The following is an 18,540-nucleotide window of genomic DNA, read 5'->3' as shown; positions in this document are numbered from 1 at the left end:
ATACTCTCTGCTTCCCTTAAAAAACTTAACAGACATACTATTAAGAAAAAAATTACAAAAAAATGATGAAAGTGCTAGTACTGGTGAGAAGGGGTTATCAAGAAGGTACCTCTAACCTAATGGGGGCTGAACATAAAGCTAAGGAAGACTGCTAATAGGTGATTTTGAAGCTTATTTAACAAATATTTACTGATGAATGTACGATCTCTGACACTGGAGATACAAATGGAGCTTTATGGCAGCTGTTATTTGTAAGAGCCACAAAAGAGAACAGAGTGCTAAAGATGGGTTTAACAGAGACATGGTCCAATTCAAGAGAGATCAGGAAAGGTATGGGAGGAAGTGTATTTGAGGAAATGATGTATTTATTCTGAATTCTAAAGACTGGACACACAGAAGTGGGAAACAGCCCACTCCCAACCACTAACCACCACGTTCACCACTCCCACTGGAGACTGAACTACTATGATCTCTTGCCTGGATTTTTGTAATGGCCTTTCCTTGGTTTCCCAGGCTCTACTCCTTCATCCTATACTCTACTAATGTAAATATCATACTGCTCTCAGTCCTCTAAGAACCAGCAATTATACCAAGGAAAAAAGCAAAGACTTTATTTACCCTGGGCCACAAACTGGGCATGTTGACTTCCCGGCTACCTCTTAGACCACATTTCCTAAATACAAATCTCCTTGCTGATCCTCAAATATGCCCAGCACATGGCTATCTCACCGTGTCTGCCTGAGTTTTCTCTACTCAGGATCCTTTCCTGCTAGATAGTCAAATGGCCCGTTTCATCCTACCCTTCAGTCTCTGCTCAAACGCTACCTCCTCCAAACTGTCAATCCTTACCTCATGAAATAACTGAGAGTCATCACACTCTCTAGCTCCTTCCCTGCTTTATGTTTCTTCACAGTACTTATCTCTTTATTTTGTTTACATTTTTAGATATATTCACTTGTATTATTGTGTCATCCACTGAAATTTAAGCTCCACTAGAACAGAACTTTATAGTTCATTTACTACTGTATCCTCACTGACCAGCACAAAGTAGATGGTCAATAAATATTTTATGGAATTTTAGGAAGAGGCAATAAATTAAAAAAGCCCAAGCCAGAAAGAACTAAAAGTTCAGTTAACTTAAACTACATAAATTAAAGTGTGTGTGGGGAGGGGGGGGCAGGGGAGGGGCGATGTGAGGAGGTGGAGAAAGGTGAGCAGGAGTCTGAAGTAGACGGGGCCAGGGAGAACACCTGAAGCCTTACTCAGGACTTCAGACCTGATCTCTAGAGAAATGAGAACCACTCAAAGACAAAAGACTGTTACAGTCAGTTCTACAACTGTGGCTACAGTTTCCTAGATGGATTACACAATACTGGAGGCTACTGCAACTATACAGAAATGACATTATGGTAACTGGAATGACAGGAAGTCTAAGAACCAAAGGAACCATATGTACTATATAGGATAAAGCGAGTGAAGAAGAAAGGGCAGTGTGATGTATTATAAATCACGATACCACAAAGAGTTCAAGATAACACCTAATTTCTCACAGGGGCATCCGGATAGATGAAGTTGTCATTCATCAAGAAAGTTAACTCAGAGAAGGAGCAAGTTTGACAGGGGGGAAGTATATTGTGAATTCAATAACAGACATAGTTAAGTCTCAGATGTGTGGAAGCATACAACTAGAAATCAATAGGCAACTGGATACACCTACAAGACTAAAAGGAAAAACAATGGACTGGAGCAAAGATTATTGGCTTTTAGGGTGTGGATAATAACTAAATATACGAAATGTATAAAATCACCCAGAGGGCTAGTAAAGAATATGACACCAGGAGGCCTTGGACTGAATTCTAAGAAACACCAGCACCTGAAAAGATGGTAAAAGACAGTATCTAAATGGAAGGAAAAATAATATTAATTTAAGAAAGCAACATACAGCAGTGTTTCACACTCTGTAATTCTTTAAAAAAACGCATCTACTGTGACTAAACTTCAGGGCATGTGGTGAGTATATTTTCATCCTTAAATCATTCATTCAACACAGATCATTCACCACTGAATTCTACAAATTAGACGGATGTAATTGCATACCCCAATGTTTACCCAGTAACCTACCAAATATTTGCATATAGTATCTGGAAATAAGTATTTTAAAAGCACAGACTTATACCTTCAGAATTTTTCTATAACAAAATTTTCAATAGGCTTGTGATTATTTTAAATGTTCTGTATTTACAAAGCACTGGAAAATGTTGTGACATATACCCACACACCAGAAAACATTAAAAATCATTATACACAATACAACAGAAAGGGGTAAGTTTTTCCAGAAATACTAGTTGGAAGACTAATCATTATAAGCACACAAATTTTTAATTCAACACTTATTCATTCTTAATTAACTTCATTCCAATATGGCAGTTGCTTTTGGTCACAAAAGAAACAGGTGAACTCCAAACGCCCACCTGAGCAAAACCTTTTCCTTCACACAAGTATTTAACACATTTATAAATGCCATCACTGATAAGTCTTCTCAAATGAAAACTTCAAAGAAATACAGCTTATTTTTTTATTTTAATGTCTTAAGTTTTAGTAAAAGGACATGTTAGACATTTATAACAGATTACCTAGTACCCAAAACAATGATCATACCTGGAAACATGCTTAAAGGCCTCCACTATAACTGGTGCAAAATCTTTTGTAAACTCTGGCCCCTTCCTTTTGCTGTTCTGAATGACATCATTAGCTAGGTAGAGAAAAGTAAGCTTCCTGTTCGGTTTGGCTGGGAAAAAAAAAAAAAAACTAATTAAAAATATTCTCAACTTAACTGAGACAAACTTTCTCAATACCTGAAATTAATCAGTTTGAGAACTACAACTTACTAGCCTTTGTATATTAGGCTCAACCCCAGCTTCTCATTCTACTGCTAAATTCAGCAAGTCAATATTCTTTAAAGGATAACTACTCCACTATTTCTAAAGATCACTCACATGAGAGAAAAGAGAGAACTCATGAGGCAGAGGTAGCCAATAAAATATTCCTACACTTTTACTAAGTCACCTAAACCACTTATCTTTGATTGGTAGTCTCATCATTAGTTACAAATTAACAGTTTATACACAGGAAACCATCACATCTGTGTAAAAATGCATTTCTGTGACTATTCTGTATTAAATTTTATTAAAACTATTAAACACTACATGAAATACAGCCACTTAAAATAAGATGGTGACTGGTCATGTTATTAAAATGGTACCTTAAATCTTAACTGAATTTATGACTATTTTATTGACAATACATATACTGATTTAAAAATCAATCATTAAGTTACTGTGAAACAAAACAGAACAAAATGTAAGAGAGGTTGAAAGAGGCATCACTTTGATCAATTACAGATTTTTTCATTTACGAAATCAGTATTTGTCAAGCTAACAGAGTAAATGTTAGAGAAACCAAGTGGACAAAGTTTAGATGTTTTCCCTCTTTGGATTACATGGCCTTAAATAACTGATTCATCTTGAAAAAAATACGCTCCTACTCACAATATTCTGTGGGTACAATTATCCTTCTAAAAGAGCAGACAAGATTTCAATAATCTAACCAGAATACATTTTTACTGATTAAATGTTAAGTGGCATAAAAGTACTGAATATGACTTAAAATTCATACATACATATATATGGAAAAATTAGTTGAACACAACCTTTCATCCTATGTTCACAGTACAGTTTTACTAGAATTGGAACCATTCAAAGTTGTACAGTCATATTCACAAACAGCATACTTTGTGACATTCACATTACACTGGTGTAGGGGACTTACTCTAAGGACTGATAATCCAGTGTACTATTCACCTGGGTCAGTTTATTGGATTTAAGGCAAATATTTGGGCAGATAGCATTTAGTCCTTAAGATATGAGTATTTAATTTAAAATTCAAGCCACTTTTGAGTTTACATTTTTCTTTTAGAGACTGTAAAGTATTGAGTCACAACTGATCAGACCTCACAAACCTGCAGTGCCCACTGACTGCATAACCTGATTTGCCTGTCTAAAGTTGCAGTCTACCAATTACTGGGCTTTCAAAAGTTGCTGGCACAGAATAAAGATACAGGGAGAGATGGCAATAACAGAGACCAACTTCTGATTCTTCTGGCTCTTGTCTAGTCAGCTAAACCATAGAGTACAACTGATTAAGATACCAAGACCTTTTCCTGTGAAGATTATAACAGTAAATTTTCAGTATTCAACCTTATCTTCAAAAAAAAAAAAAAATTCTAACCTTTGCCCACAGAAAACCTCACACAAAGAAAAGGCCTTATTTAATCTAAGTATTGAAAGTATTAATCCAAGTATTTGCATTCTTGACATCAAAAAGAATTTAATACTTAAATTAGTTCTTAGCACTTTATATATATAAAACCTAATTTAATCCAAATAATATAAGGTATCATTATTATCTGCATTTTGCAGTTGAACAAAAATAGACATCAAAAAGGTTATCTGTCCACAGTGAAATAGCCAGGAAGGAATCAGTCATGATTTGAACCACAAAAGTCCAACTCCAAAGCATTTCCTCATAACATTAACAACTGGACTATGCCTCCTATCATAAATGAAACTGGGTATCAATCACTTTTTGAGAAGATTTAATAGCAATTCAACCAAAATGTTTCAGAATGTTAACAGTATTATTCACAACAGCTAAAAGGTGGAAATAATCCAAGTGTCTGTCAACAGATGAATGGATAAGCAAAACGTGGTATATAAACACGAATAAACTACTACTCGGTCTGAAAAAGAAAGAACATTCTGACACAAGCTACAATGCTCTCAGATGGTAAAGAATTGGTAAAGAATCCACCTGCAATGTGTGAGACCTGGGTTCCATCCCTGAGTTGGGATGATCCCCTGGAGGAAGGCAGGGCAATCCACTCCAGAATTCTTGCCTGGAGAATCCCTATGTTAAGTGAAACAAGCCTGCCACAAAAAGACATACACTGTATGACTGCATTTGTATCAGGTACCTAGAAGAGTCAAATTCATAGACAAAGTAGAATGGTGGTGGTCAGGGGCTGAGAAGAGGGAGATATGGAGAATTACTGTTTAACGGGGATAGAGTTCCAATTTTATAACAGGAAAAGAGTTCTAGAGATGTATGTTAATGACAGTTGCACAACAGTATAAATATACTTAATATCACTAGAACTTCACACTTAAAAATGATTAAAGTGTTCAATTTTATGTTTATTTTACCACAAAAATTTTAAAGTATATATTTTACAATTTTTTAAATTTGTGAGCTACTAATCTCTTGAAAATAATTCAGAATCATTTTCTGCAATGTATACTAAAGTAAAAATTTACAAGATTTCAACATACATTTCCCAGTATATTCCAAAGGACGAACTCTGTACCAGTAACACAACTTTACAGTTGTGCTTGGTCCAAATACCAAGACAGTATTTTCATTTTTTCCCTTGTGGAAATCACACCAAAATATAAGAAATACCTAGAAACTGCCATAAATTATACCCTTCTCCAAATTTTCAGGGGAAAAAAATGTACTGCCATTTAAAATTTTATGTAGAACAAATAATAAACTAATGGAACAAATTACAACAAGCAATTTCAGAAAAAAATCACATTATTTTCAAATAAATTTTTTTATAAATTGTAAATAACAGATCCATAAATTGTTTCTAAAACACACAAAGCTAACAACAAGGACAAACAAGCCATTTCACAATTTCTTAAAGAAACAACTCTATTGGCAACAGAATGTAAGGCTAAATAATGGGTCTGACCTAATCAATTCCCATGCTTTTACTGTTCATAGGGCTCCCTGTAAAGACACCAATTTCCCCAATCTTCCATTCAATTTAACTCATGTTTACTTAATATTTGCTGTGTGCCATGCTGGGTTCAGACCAAAAATAATCTTTCCTATTCAATCAGGACTTTGCAACATAAAAACTGGCACAAGATAGGTCATGTGACTACATTAGTTCTTTTTTTAAAATTCTCTCTCCACTGATAATATGACACCAACACTGAAAGCAACCATAAACTCAGTATTATATCCCAGTTAGTCTACCCTGGAGAAATTCATGGAGAAATCCATGAGTATAGTCCAAAGGGTCACAAAGAGTCAGATACGACTGAGCGACTTTCACCTCACTTCACTTAGTCTGTATGTGCACGGCTATGTCTGTACCAATGAAGTATAAGCCAAATAAGGACCACTCAACATATTGTGAGAAATGATTTTCTTATATCTCACCTCACCAAACAAAATTTTAAGCTCCTGTAGGTACTAAGCACAAAGTTTCCCAGGTGGCACAGTTCAGTTCAGTCGCTCAGTTGTGTCCGACTCTTTGCAAACCCATGGACTGCAGCACACCAGGCTTCCCTGTCCATCACCAACTCCTGGAGTTTGCTCAGACTCCTGTCCATTGAGGCAGTGATGCCATCCAACCATCTCATCCTCTGTTGTCCCTTTCTGCTCCCGCCTTCAGTCTTTCCCAGCATCAGGGTCTTTTCCAATGAGTCAGTTCTTTGCATCAGGTGGCCAAAGTATTGGAGTTTCAACTTCAGCATCAATCCTTCCAATGAATATTCAGGACTGATTTCCTCTAGGATTGACTGGTTGGATCTCCTTGCAGTCCAAGGGACTCTCAAGAGTCTTCTCCAACACCACAGTTCAAAAGCATCAATTCTTCGGCACTCAGCTTTCTTTATAGTCCAACTCTCACATTCATACATGACTACTGGAAACATGACTAGATGGACCTTTGTTTGCAAAGTAATGTCTCTGCTTTCTAATATGCTGCCTAGGTTGATCACAGCTTTTCTTCCAAGGAGCAAGAGCTTTTTAATTTCATGGCTACAGTCACCTCTGCAATGATTTTGGAGCCCCCAAAAAGAAAATTTCTCACTGTTTCCATTGTTTCCCCATCTATTTACCATGAAGTGATGGGACCAGACGCCATGACCTTAAGTTTTTTGAATGTTGAGTTTTAAGTCAATTTTTTGACTCTCCTCTTTCACTTTCATTAAGAGACTCTTTAGTTCTTCTTTGCTTTCTGCCATAGGGTGGTATCATCTGCGTATCTGAGGCTCTTGATATTTCTCCCAGCAATCTTGATTCCAGCTTGTGCTTCATCCAGCCTGGCATTCCCCATAATGCAAGTGGCACAGTGGTAAAGAATTTATGGAGATGTAGGAGACATGGGTTCCATCACTAGGTTGAAAAGATCTCTTGGAGAAGGAAATGGCAACCCACGCCAGTATTCCAACTTGTAAAATCCCAAGGACAGAAGAGCCTGGTGGGCTACAGTCTATGGGGTGCAGAGAGCTGGATGTGACTGAGCATGCACGCACACAGACAGGTACTAAGTATAGGTCTTTGTCCAGGGACCTTGTATATGGACAGGTGAAATGAAGTCTCTCAGTTGTGTCTGACTCTTTGCAACCCCACGGACTGACTATAGCCTACCAGGTTCCTGGGTCCATGGGATTTACCAGGCAAGAATACTGGAGTGGGTTGCCATTTCCTTCTCCAGGAGATCTTCCCAACCCAGGGATTGAACCCGGGTCTCCTGCATTGTAGGCACATGTTTTACCATCTGAGCCACCAGGGAAGTCGCCATATGAACAGGTACATCAAAACAAATAATAACAACTATTAAATTCAGAGAGCTAATCCATGAAAACATAGTATTACCTAAAAAGTTGAGCATACACCTCAAAAAAGAGAAAGCAAGTTCAGTTCATCACACAAGTAAGAAATAGTTAGTAATTCAGGAAGAGGGCTTTCTTGGTGGCTCAGTGGTAAAGAAGGCGCCTGTCAATGCAGGAGACACAGGTTTGATCCCTGATCCAGGAAGATCCCACAAGCCTCAAAGCAACTAAGCCCAAGCGCCACAGCTACTATAGCCTGGGAGCCGCAATTACTAATGGGCCCAAGGGGTACAGCTACTGAAGCACTTAGCAGGGATCCCATGCCCTGCAACAAGAGAAGCCACCACAATGAGAAGTCCAAGCGCAGCACCTACAGAGTAGCCCCGGCTCGTTACTCTGCATAGTAGAGAAAAGCCTGCATAGCAACGAAGACCCAGCACAGCCGATAAAAAGAAATTTTAAAAACCATAAAAAAAACCCCACAAACAATTCAAATAGAAGATTCGTTACAAAGCTTCAAAAAGACTAGACCAGTCCATTAAATAAAGAAAAAGAAACAAATCCATTCAAAGGATTACAGAAATGACGTCTAGTCTAATTAATAATGAATTTATAATTTAGTTTTACTTCTTCATAATCAGGTAGGATAATGGTAAGATCACTACTTATTTTCTTACACTGTTCAGACCACATACCTACTTGCTTTGATATGATATGGAATATTATAATCTAATTTAATCACTGTGTTTTATGGAGACTGAAATTTACAACCACAGTAGATGATAATGCTGATAAATACAACAAATAGCTTAAAAAAAAAAATTGTTATCTATAAACATTATGAACTTTCTTTCCAAGAGACATCTTTATATAGAGAAGCAGCAAAAAAAAAAAAAATTACATACACATGCATGTGTACATATACACACAAAATAATGAGTTATCAGTTCAATTCTTACAGAAGGAAATAAGAAAACCCATTATCTTGAAACAAAAATCTACTCAAGATTTATTAACTGTTGGACAGCCTCACTTATTTCCGTGATAAACTGATTCACAGACCAGAAAACATGTTCATTTGGATGGCTAAGGTGGTTGTAAGGCAGAAACTACTTTAACTTAGTAATACTCTTTGCCACAGAAAATGCAAAACCAACAGATGATTCTTGAATGGATTCTATCTATCCCAGATAGGACAAAGTGTTCAGTCAGACACAGATGGCTGCTTCTTCACAGGTTAGGTGGGTGAAAAATGGATAGCGCTGGCGTATTCCTGTATCACTGCCAGGATGCCTCAGACTTTTGGTACCTATCCCTTGCTTACAATCCTTCCAAGATTTTCTATTGTTCTCCACAAAACATTTTAAATCCTTAATACAACCTAAGGCCCCGAAAGATCTATCTCCACCTCAACACTATTCTTTCTTCAAGCCCAAATTTCCTGGACTCCTACTCCTGCTTTAGACCTCAGTTAAACGGGTTCCTCTGGTTTTTCTCTGACCACCCACCACAAACTGGTGAGGCAGTCCTGATATGCTCTCATGCCACCTCATACTTTTCCTATGGAGCATTTATTCCAACCATGTAACTGTTTTTATTTAACCTAGTGCTACCCAATTAAATTCCATCGAAAGTAACAATTGTCAGGCTCATCCACCAATCTATGGAATCAAGCCCAGCAGCTAAGTCATAATTTGCTCAACATTTACTAAATCAATAAATTTTGGGCTAAACCTTTTTGTCTGTAATTATTTGTTCTATTAACTTAGCTTCTGGTCTTCACCTCACCCAGCAGCTAAAAGGGGAATGCAATTACACTACTCTCAGAAACCTCAACTTCAAATTCACATTATGAAAAGACAAACTTTCTTACAGATACAGCTACTCCAGTTCAAATATTTTCCTTTCCCCCCTCCTCCATTCTAGAATTCTCACAAAACATAACCCCACAGAAAAATAAGCAGTGTGAATGGGAAGGTCAAAGAACTACAAATGTTAATCAATTAAAGTCAACTACCACTTTCTACCTATTTGATTGATCAAGACAAAAGTCTGACACTAAAGTTGGCAAGAGTATGAGTTAAGATTATCCTCTTTAGATACCTTCAAACATGATTAAAATTTCAATTAGTGTGACTTTTTACAAAAATAATTTGGCAATACTTATGAAAAATGTAAATGCACAAATCCCTTAACCCTGCAAATTTCCCTTTTAGGACTTTATCCTATGGGATCTTCTCATAAATGCACAAAAAACCAAGAAGGATAATCACGAAACAACACAAAAGACAGAATTAGATAAATCATGATATATTCATATAATCCATACTCTATAGCTATTAAAAAGTAAGATAGATTTATATACAGATATAGAAAGATATCTAAGACATATTATTGAATTAAACATATCCACACAAGCACACACACAGTCGATAGCTTTACTTTGAGGGACGATCAAGAAAGACTCTGAGGGGGATTCAGAATTACCAAAAAAAAATTGTCAAAACAGGAAACACATGAGCTATATATTAAATGATGTACGTGAGCCACATACTGAAAAGGGCTCCTGGGTAGTGTGGACTTGCTGCTCTTCCAAAGCACAAACTTCACCCCGGACCACTATACCACTATAAAAGACAATGCGAACTGGAAAAGATCTACAGAATACATGTCACATTGTTCACGTTATGCATATAGAGAACTGAAACTATAACTTTTTCGGTCTATTGAAAACAATATCTTTAAAATAACACTAAGTTTCTTAAGACCTAGGCACTATTCTAAAAGTTTATTACATATCTCTTTTAATCTTCAAAACAACCCTAGAGTAATTATCCCCATTTACCAATGAAATAAGTGTTGAAGTAATTAAATGCACTCAGAGAAATGCACTGAAATCAAATCAACACCTACTACAATCCCTAAATAATATTTTATTAACAAAAGCAGGAACTACATAAGATGAGCCTGTAACATTTTGTCATGATAGAAAGTAAGAAACCTACTTTAAAAACTACCAGAGTTGTAGCCAAAAAACAAAGGCAATGCTCCAGGATACCGCCACCAACCAGAGTATCAAAAAGATGACTCAACGGTCTGAAACATAATCATCTAAAATCTGTAAGTTCATAAAAAATACTTTAAAAAAGTGGTTGCTAAGTAACTGATCTAGTTGACAAAGGGGGGAAAAATGAGCCATTTAGCCTCCTTTTCCTGTGTGAACTGTATTCCAGAGTCAATGGTTGATGAAGGGAAGTTCTTATACACAAATGCTCAAATTTCAGCATGCTCAGAATCACTTAGAGGGCTTGTTAATACGCAGATAACTGGTTCCTACTGACACAGTTTCTGAGATAGGTCTGGACAGGACCCAAAAATTTGCATTTTCAACAAATAGGTGACGCCGATGCTGCAGAGGCCCATGTTTTTGAGAACCACTGTTAGAAAAGAACTCTGGATAATAAACACAGAAAGAATGAAATAATTAAAAATTCATAATTTTGCAACTCCTGATAAAAAATAGAGTCTAACCAACTACCATCACAAGCTGCTAAAAGCACTTGGTGAAAGGTGATGGTGCATGTGTGTCTGCGCCCAGTCACATCTGAGCTTTGCGATCCCAAGGACTATAGCCCACCAGGCTCCTCTGTCCATGGGAAGAATACTGGAGTGGGTTGCCACTTCCTCCTCCATGGGATCTTTCCGACCCAGGGATCGAATCCACATCTACTGAGTCTCCTGCATTGGCAAGTGGATTCTTTACCACTGCTCCATCTGGAAAGCCTGTGAAAGGTGATAGGGAACTTTGTAACAGATTCACAATGATACAAATAAATCCACTGATCAATCTCACTTTTAAACAGAAAACAAACTTGACATTGGATATCTCTTAATGTGATGCAGCAAGAAGTGCATAAAACAGGCAATAAAGTATTCTTTGAAAAAGACACCATAGGATGGAATCAGTCAAATGCCTAAGGAGGGAAATTATATAGTCCATCTGATAATCTCAACAAATAAATTGCATGAGAAAATTTGGGGGGGGGGGACCCACAAACTTAAGAGACCTGTTAACCAAATGTCATAAATGGACCTTGTTGGATTCTGTTTTGAACATTATCTACAAAGAGACATTTTTCAGGGAATCTAGAATACTGAATATGAACTAGGTTCAAAAAAATTTTTTAAAAATCAACAAAGTTAACTTTGTTAGGTGTGACAGAACTCTTACAATTATATTAAAATTTTAACATAAAGCTTACTTTATCAATTATAAATATATGTAAATGGTCTGAAGTCTAGGTTTTGCTTTAACAAAAAAACAGGAAAAAAACTATCAAGGTAGGGAAGATTTAGGGAGATGAAATCAGAAAGATGTAACATTAATAATGCTGAAGCTGGGTGATGGGTTCACTGAAGTTCAAAATCTTATTGTCTCCTACTTCTGTATATAATTTTGTCTATCATAAACAGTTAAAAATCTAAGTAAAGTTGGAGTGTAAAAAGTGAATTCTCCTTTCATCTCCACCCCCTTATCATGAATGAGCTCATTATTACAGTGTGTGTATCCTTTTCACACAACTCTGCCTTTGCAAATACCATATACTCTTACACATGTCCACAGATACCCACATACAGAGGATTTTTTTCTTCAATAAGATCATGCTATACATAATGTTTTGCAGTTTTTTCACACTTTAAGTATCCAAAGCATTTTTGTATTCATAAACAGATCTGTCACCAAATTCTTTAGGAGCCTCATTCCTTTTAATAACTACTTAATTGATGCTTTTGAACTGTGGTATTGGAGAAGACTCTCGAGAGCCCTTTGGACTGCAAGGAGATCCAACCAGTCCATCCTAAAGGAAATCAGTCCTAAATACTCATTTGAAGGACTGATGCTGAAGCTGAAACTCCAATACTTTGGCCACCTGATGCGAAGAATTGACTCCTTTGAAAAGACCCTGATGCTGGGAAAGCTTGAAGGCGGGAGGAGAATGGGATGACAGAGGATGAGATGACTGGATAGCATCATCAACTCAATGGACATGAGTCTGAGCAAGTTCTGGGAGTTGGTGACGGACAGGGAAGCTTGGTGTGCTGCAGTCCATGGGGTCGCAAAGAGTTGGACATGACTGAGTGACTGAACTGTAGTCACATGATACATATATATGTTGTTTCAAATCTTTAATATCTTTTATCTTTGTAAACCTGAGCAAGTATGTCTACAAGATAGATTCTAACAGGTAGAGGAGATAGGTTAAAAGGTATGTTGTTTAAGTTTTGACAGACACTGTCAGGCTGCCAACCAAAGAGGTCAACTGCTTGTATTCCTACCACATGAAAATGTTCATTCCTCATCATCAACATACTACTATTAATATTTAAGGTCTCTGCCAATCCCCCCAGAGTAAAATGACTGTGTTTTTATTTGTAATTCCCTATATACTACTAAAACTGATTTATTTATTTTCCTTCTTTTGTAAATTGCCTATTCAGAGCATATTCCCCATTTTTCTACTGAGCTCTTTTTCTTATCATAACTCACAAGAGCATTGTATATGTGATGAATATTAGCTTTTTCCTATCTTAGGTAGTGCAAATATATTCTCCGAACCTGTTGCTTAAAACCAAAACTTGGTCTTTTCTGCATTCAGGGATTTTATAATTTTATGTGGCCAAAACTATTTCCTATATGACTCATGGCCTATACTGTATTCATGATCCAAAACTAGAAATTATAAATATATATTTTTTCTTATATGACTCTATAGTTGAACTTTTTCAGTGCTGTATCTGTAATTCACCTTAATTAATTCCATATATGATATTAGTTAGGAATCTAAGAATTACTTGTTAATATCCTCTTTGGCCTTCCCAGGTGACGCTAGTGGTAAAAAACCTGCCTGCCAATGCAAGAGACTTAAGAGATGCAGGTTCAATCCCTGGGTCAGGAAAATCCCTTGGAGGAGGGCATGGCAACCCACTCCAGTATTCTTGCCCCGAGAATCCCCATGAACAGAGGGCAGGCTACAGTCATAGGGTTGTAAAGAGTTGGATACAAATGAAGCAACTTAGCACACAGCACATCCTAGCTCTTAGCCCATGAAGTTCAAGTGTCTAATTCGCCAAATGCTCACATAAAATAGGTCTCCTCACAAATCTCTACTCTGTGTCCTCCATATATATTATTATTCCTGTACCAATAAATGCTCCGCTCATTTCAATGTCTTCACAGTCTCCATGGATACCGAGAAGGACATACTATTTCTATTACTGTTTTCCGGTCAAAACTGTCAAAATTCTCAAGACAAAAGCTGCCAAGGCTCTTTCTGCACATTCATGGCTCTTTCTGCACATTCATGTTTTTCAAAGATTTACAGAATTAGAGTTAAATTTCTCATTGACTGTTCTGAAGTTACAGATTAATATGGGGATAACTGACCTCTCTTGCAATCAAGTTTACTTAGCAGTTTTACATACTATTATATTTTAAAACACATACAATAAAGGCATGCTTTAAAGCAATAAAAAGCAAAAGTGCTTGGCATACAGCTACATTAAAATAAACTTGTTAAAATACTTAACACACAAACCTGAAAATATCCTATAATATCAAAGACAAGAAAACACTGGTAGAAAACACTAGTCTCAGAGTTACAAATGATGTGTCCCAATTCCAATATAAAGACCAATTTGTAAGAGACTTCTGCTTCTGAGAAGATAGAGCAGACATATATTTTTCTAGTCCTCCTCAAAGTAAAACTACAAATCCTGGACATCATAAATAAACCAAACACAGGAAAAAGAAAAAAAAAGAAGGTAGACTGGACAGGGGCCTTGAGAGTTCAACACAAGGTGGGTTCCCAGAGTTTTCATTTTGCCTCAGATATCTCAGATTCAAAGTTGATGAGGCCAGCAACCCAGAAGTCCTAACAGGTGCAGATATAAAAACCCCCAACAGAAGCCTTCTCACTCTAGTCAAAGGAGTAGGAAAAGGGCAGCCTAAAAAGACCGAAAACTTTTAGAAAATAATCTACCTACTCCAACCAAACACACTACAGAAAGGAAAAGAAAACATAATCAGTGGCCCCACTCACACCCACGCCAGCAAAGCCCATAACGTGGAGAATAACACCTCTCTAGAGCGGTGTCAGAGAAGGCAAAGCAGAGAGCCTGGGCTTCCACCCCACCCAGCAGCAGGGAGACACTCCTCACGGGGGTGGAGTCACAGAACGACTAGTGGAAAGTCAGGACCTCCACCATGGTCCAGCAGTATTGGGCCCACACATTCACTCCTACACGTCTGTGGGAGCAGGGGAAGTCTCACGGGATGCTAAAACCCCCGCTCACACACAACAGTAATGAAGAAGACCTCCCTCCCCTGACGGGGTGGTGTCAGAGAAACCCAGCTAAAATAGAATTCGATAAGGTCCAAAGTCTCATAACATAATACCAAAAAAAAATCTATGGATCAAGCAAAAAATCCACCATACTAAGCATCAAGATCTCAAACTGAACGAAAAAAGGCAATCAATAGATGCCAATACAAAGATGACAGAGATTTGAGAATTGATAAAAAATTTTAAGACAGCCATCATATAAATGCTTCAACTAGCATATGCAAATATGCTGAAAATTCAAATTTTCTGGAATAAAGCTGAAGCAGTACTGAGAGAAACTTGCAGTACTAAATGCACATGCTAGAAAAGATGAACAAGTCTAAAGCCAATAATATAAGCTCTTACCTCAAAAACCTACATTAAGAACAACATAAAAATAAATACATAAAACAAGGAAATAGGGGGAAATTAAAAAAGTAGAAGCAGAAATAAATGAAAGTGACACACAAAAATAAAGCTGCTTCCCCCACCCCAGTTTCTGAGATACAACTGACACAACGCACTATATCATTTAAGGAGTACAGCACAATGCTTACATATACCGTGAACGGACTGCCACAATTAAGTTAAAATCTGTCATCTCATATAGATGCAAAAAAAAGAAAAAAAATTAAAAACTTTTTTCTCCTTGTGATGAGACCTCTTGGGCTTTACTTTCTTAACAGAGTCATATATACATACTAAACTGCTAGTCACTCAATCGCATCCGACCCTTTGCCACCCCATGGACTGCAGCCTGCCAGCTCCTCTGTCCATGGAATTCTCCAGGCCAGAATACTGGAGTGGATAGCCATTCCCTTCTCCAGGAGATCCTCCCAACCCAGGGAGCAAACATGGGTCTCCCACACTGCAGGCGGATGCTTTACCACCTGAGCCACCATACAGCAGTGTTAATGACAGTCATCATTTTGTACATTACATCCCTACTATCTATTTATCTTAAAACTTAGTTTGCACCTTTTGACCATCTTCTACTTCTAGCAACTACAAACCTTATTTCTTTTTCTATGAGTTTGGGTACATGGCCTTTTTTTAAAAAAAAGAAAAAAGAAAGAAAGAAAGATTCAACATATGAGATCATACAGTCTTTCTTTCCCTGATTTATTTCACATAGCATTATGTCCTCAAGGTCCATCCACATCGACCCCATGGACTGTAGCACGCCAGGCTTTTCTGTCCATCACCAACTCACTCCCGGAGGCTACTCAAACTCATATCCATCCAGTCAGTGATGCCATCCAACCATCTCATCCTCTGTTGTCCCCTTCTCCTCCCACCTTCAATCTTTCCCAGCATCAGGGTCTTTTCAAATGAGTCAGTTATTCACATCAGGTGGCCAAAGTACTGGAGTTTCAGCTTCAGCATTAGTCCTTCCAATGAATATTCAGGACTGATTTCCTCTAGGATTGACTGGTTGGATCTCCTTGCAGTTCAAGGGGCTCTCAAGAGTCTTCTCTAACACCACAGTTCAAAAGCATCAATTCTTCGGCATTCAGCTTTCTTTACAGTCCAACTCTCACATTCATACATGACTACTGGAAACATGACTAGATGGACCTTTGTTTGCAAAGTAATGTCTCTGCTTTCTAATATGCTGCCTAGGTTGATCACAGCTTTTCTTCCAAGGAGCAAGAGTTTTTTAATTTCATGGCTACAGTCACCTCTGCAATGATTTTGGAGCCCCTCAAAAGAAAATTTCTCACTGTTTCCATTGTTTCCCCATCTATTTGCCATGAAGTGATGGGACTGGATGCGATGATGTTTGTTTTTTGAATGCTGAGTTTTAAACCAACTTTTTCACTCTCCGCTTTCACTTTCATCAAGAGGCTTTTTAGTTCTTCGCTTTCTGCCATAAGGGTGGTGTCATCTGTGTATCTGAGGTTGTTGATATTTCTCCTGGCAATCTTGATTCCAGCTTGAGCTTCATCCAGCCCAGCATTTCGCATGATGTGCTCTGCATATAAGTTAAATGAGCAGGGTGACAATATACAGGCTTTCATATTGAAATATGTATTTCAATATATTAGCAATAAATATGTGAACAATAAAATTAAAAATACAATATCCTTTTAAATTGCTCCAAATAATCAATATATTTAAATGTAAATATAACAAAACACAGAACTTGTATGCTGAAAGCTATTTGAGAGCTATAAAAAACATCAAAAATTATAAATAAATGGAGAAATATACTATATTCCTGGATTAGAAGATGTGACATAATTAAGGTGTCAATTCTCCCTAAACTGGATTAATGCAACTCTTATCAAAAACCCTAAGCAAAATAATCTTTATTGATACAGACCAGATTATTCTGAAATCTGTTGAGAAAGGCAAAAGAACCAGAAGAGCTAAAACAATTCTGCAAGGAATCAATCTACCTGATTTCAAGACTTTCACATAGCTAACAGAGTAACAAAGATTACCTGTGGCACTGGTGAAAGGAGACACACATGGATCAATGGACTAGGCCAGAGAACCCAGAAACAGACTGGCACAAATATGCGACAAAGTAGTATACTTTTGACAAAGTAGCAAAGCAATTCAATAAAGGAAAGATAGTCTGCTTTTTCAACAGAAGATACTAAATCATATAAACATTGATCTAAATTTTACACCTTATATAAAAATTAACTCAAAAAGGAATATGGACTTAAATGCAAAACTATAAATATTTTACAACAAAACACACATGGAAAAAATCTTTGGAAAAACAGGTCTAATCAGAGTTCTTAAACTTGACACTAAAAACATAATTTATAAAGAAAAATTTGATCAACTAGGATTAAACAGGGGTGTGTTGGGATTGAGGTGGATGTAGCTAAGAGGCAACACGCGGGATTGCTCGTGGTGATGGGTATGTTCCATATTTTGACTATATCAATGTCAATACCACAGCTGTGATGTTTTGCAGGATCTATAATATCAGAGATTTTTTTAAAAACTAGTTGTCTGTGATATTACCATTGGCGAAAGTTGGCAGCAGGTAAGCAGGATCTCTCTGTATTATTTCTTAAAACTGACTGTGAATCTATAATTATAGAAAAAATAAACACTATTTTTAAAAATATCATGTTTGGGGGCTAAAAAATGACTACACCAGCACTTCGAGAAGAGGGTGGTTAGAAGAAAATCCAGAGTTCACTCTACATTTTTATCAATATATAAATAAATGTATATTTATTTATATTTATATATATATTAATATCAATTTCAGTTACTTAACTCCAAAAGAATCTGAAAGCTAGAGCTTTAAAAATGAAAACAATTACTACACTGAATTAGGCACAATGAGTTAAAATAAAATTAATGTGACGCACTCATGGTCTCTGTTAATCTGAAAACAGCTCTCAAACTTTCTGGTCTCAGAATTCCCTTCATGCTCTTATACCCATCAATATGTACCTTATTAAAAGTTAAAACAGAGGAATTCTTAACATAATCTTTAA

General features: G+C 36.9%; 1 protein-coding gene across 5 annotated transcripts in view; it reads right to left on the bottom strand.

Annotated features, from left to right (window-relative positions):
- The window catches only part of RPRD1A (regulation of nuclear pre-mRNA domain containing 1A), a 64,727-nt gene that overhangs the window by 36,916 nt on the left and 9,271 nt on the right, over positions 1-18,540 (bottom strand). For all 5 annotated transcript variants that reach the window (XM_065932354.1, XM_065932352.1, XM_065932356.1 and 2 more), the window contains exon 2: positions 2,659-2,788. In XM_065932354.1, the coding sequence (XP_065788426.1) occupies positions 2,659-2,788 (130 nt within the window). The remainder of the gene's footprint in view (positions 1-2,658; positions 2,789-18,540) is intronic.

The sequence above is a fragment of the Muntiacus reevesi genome, chromosome 4 (genome assembly GCF_963930625.1).
Source record: "Muntiacus reevesi chromosome 4, mMunRee1.1, whole genome shotgun sequence".
NCBI classification, from domain to species: Eukaryota; Metazoa; Chordata; class Mammalia; order Artiodactyla; family Cervidae; genus Muntiacus; species Muntiacus reevesi.
The sequence above is the reverse complement of the archived record's forward strand: the minus strand, read 5'-3'. Positions and strand labels throughout refer to the sequence as shown.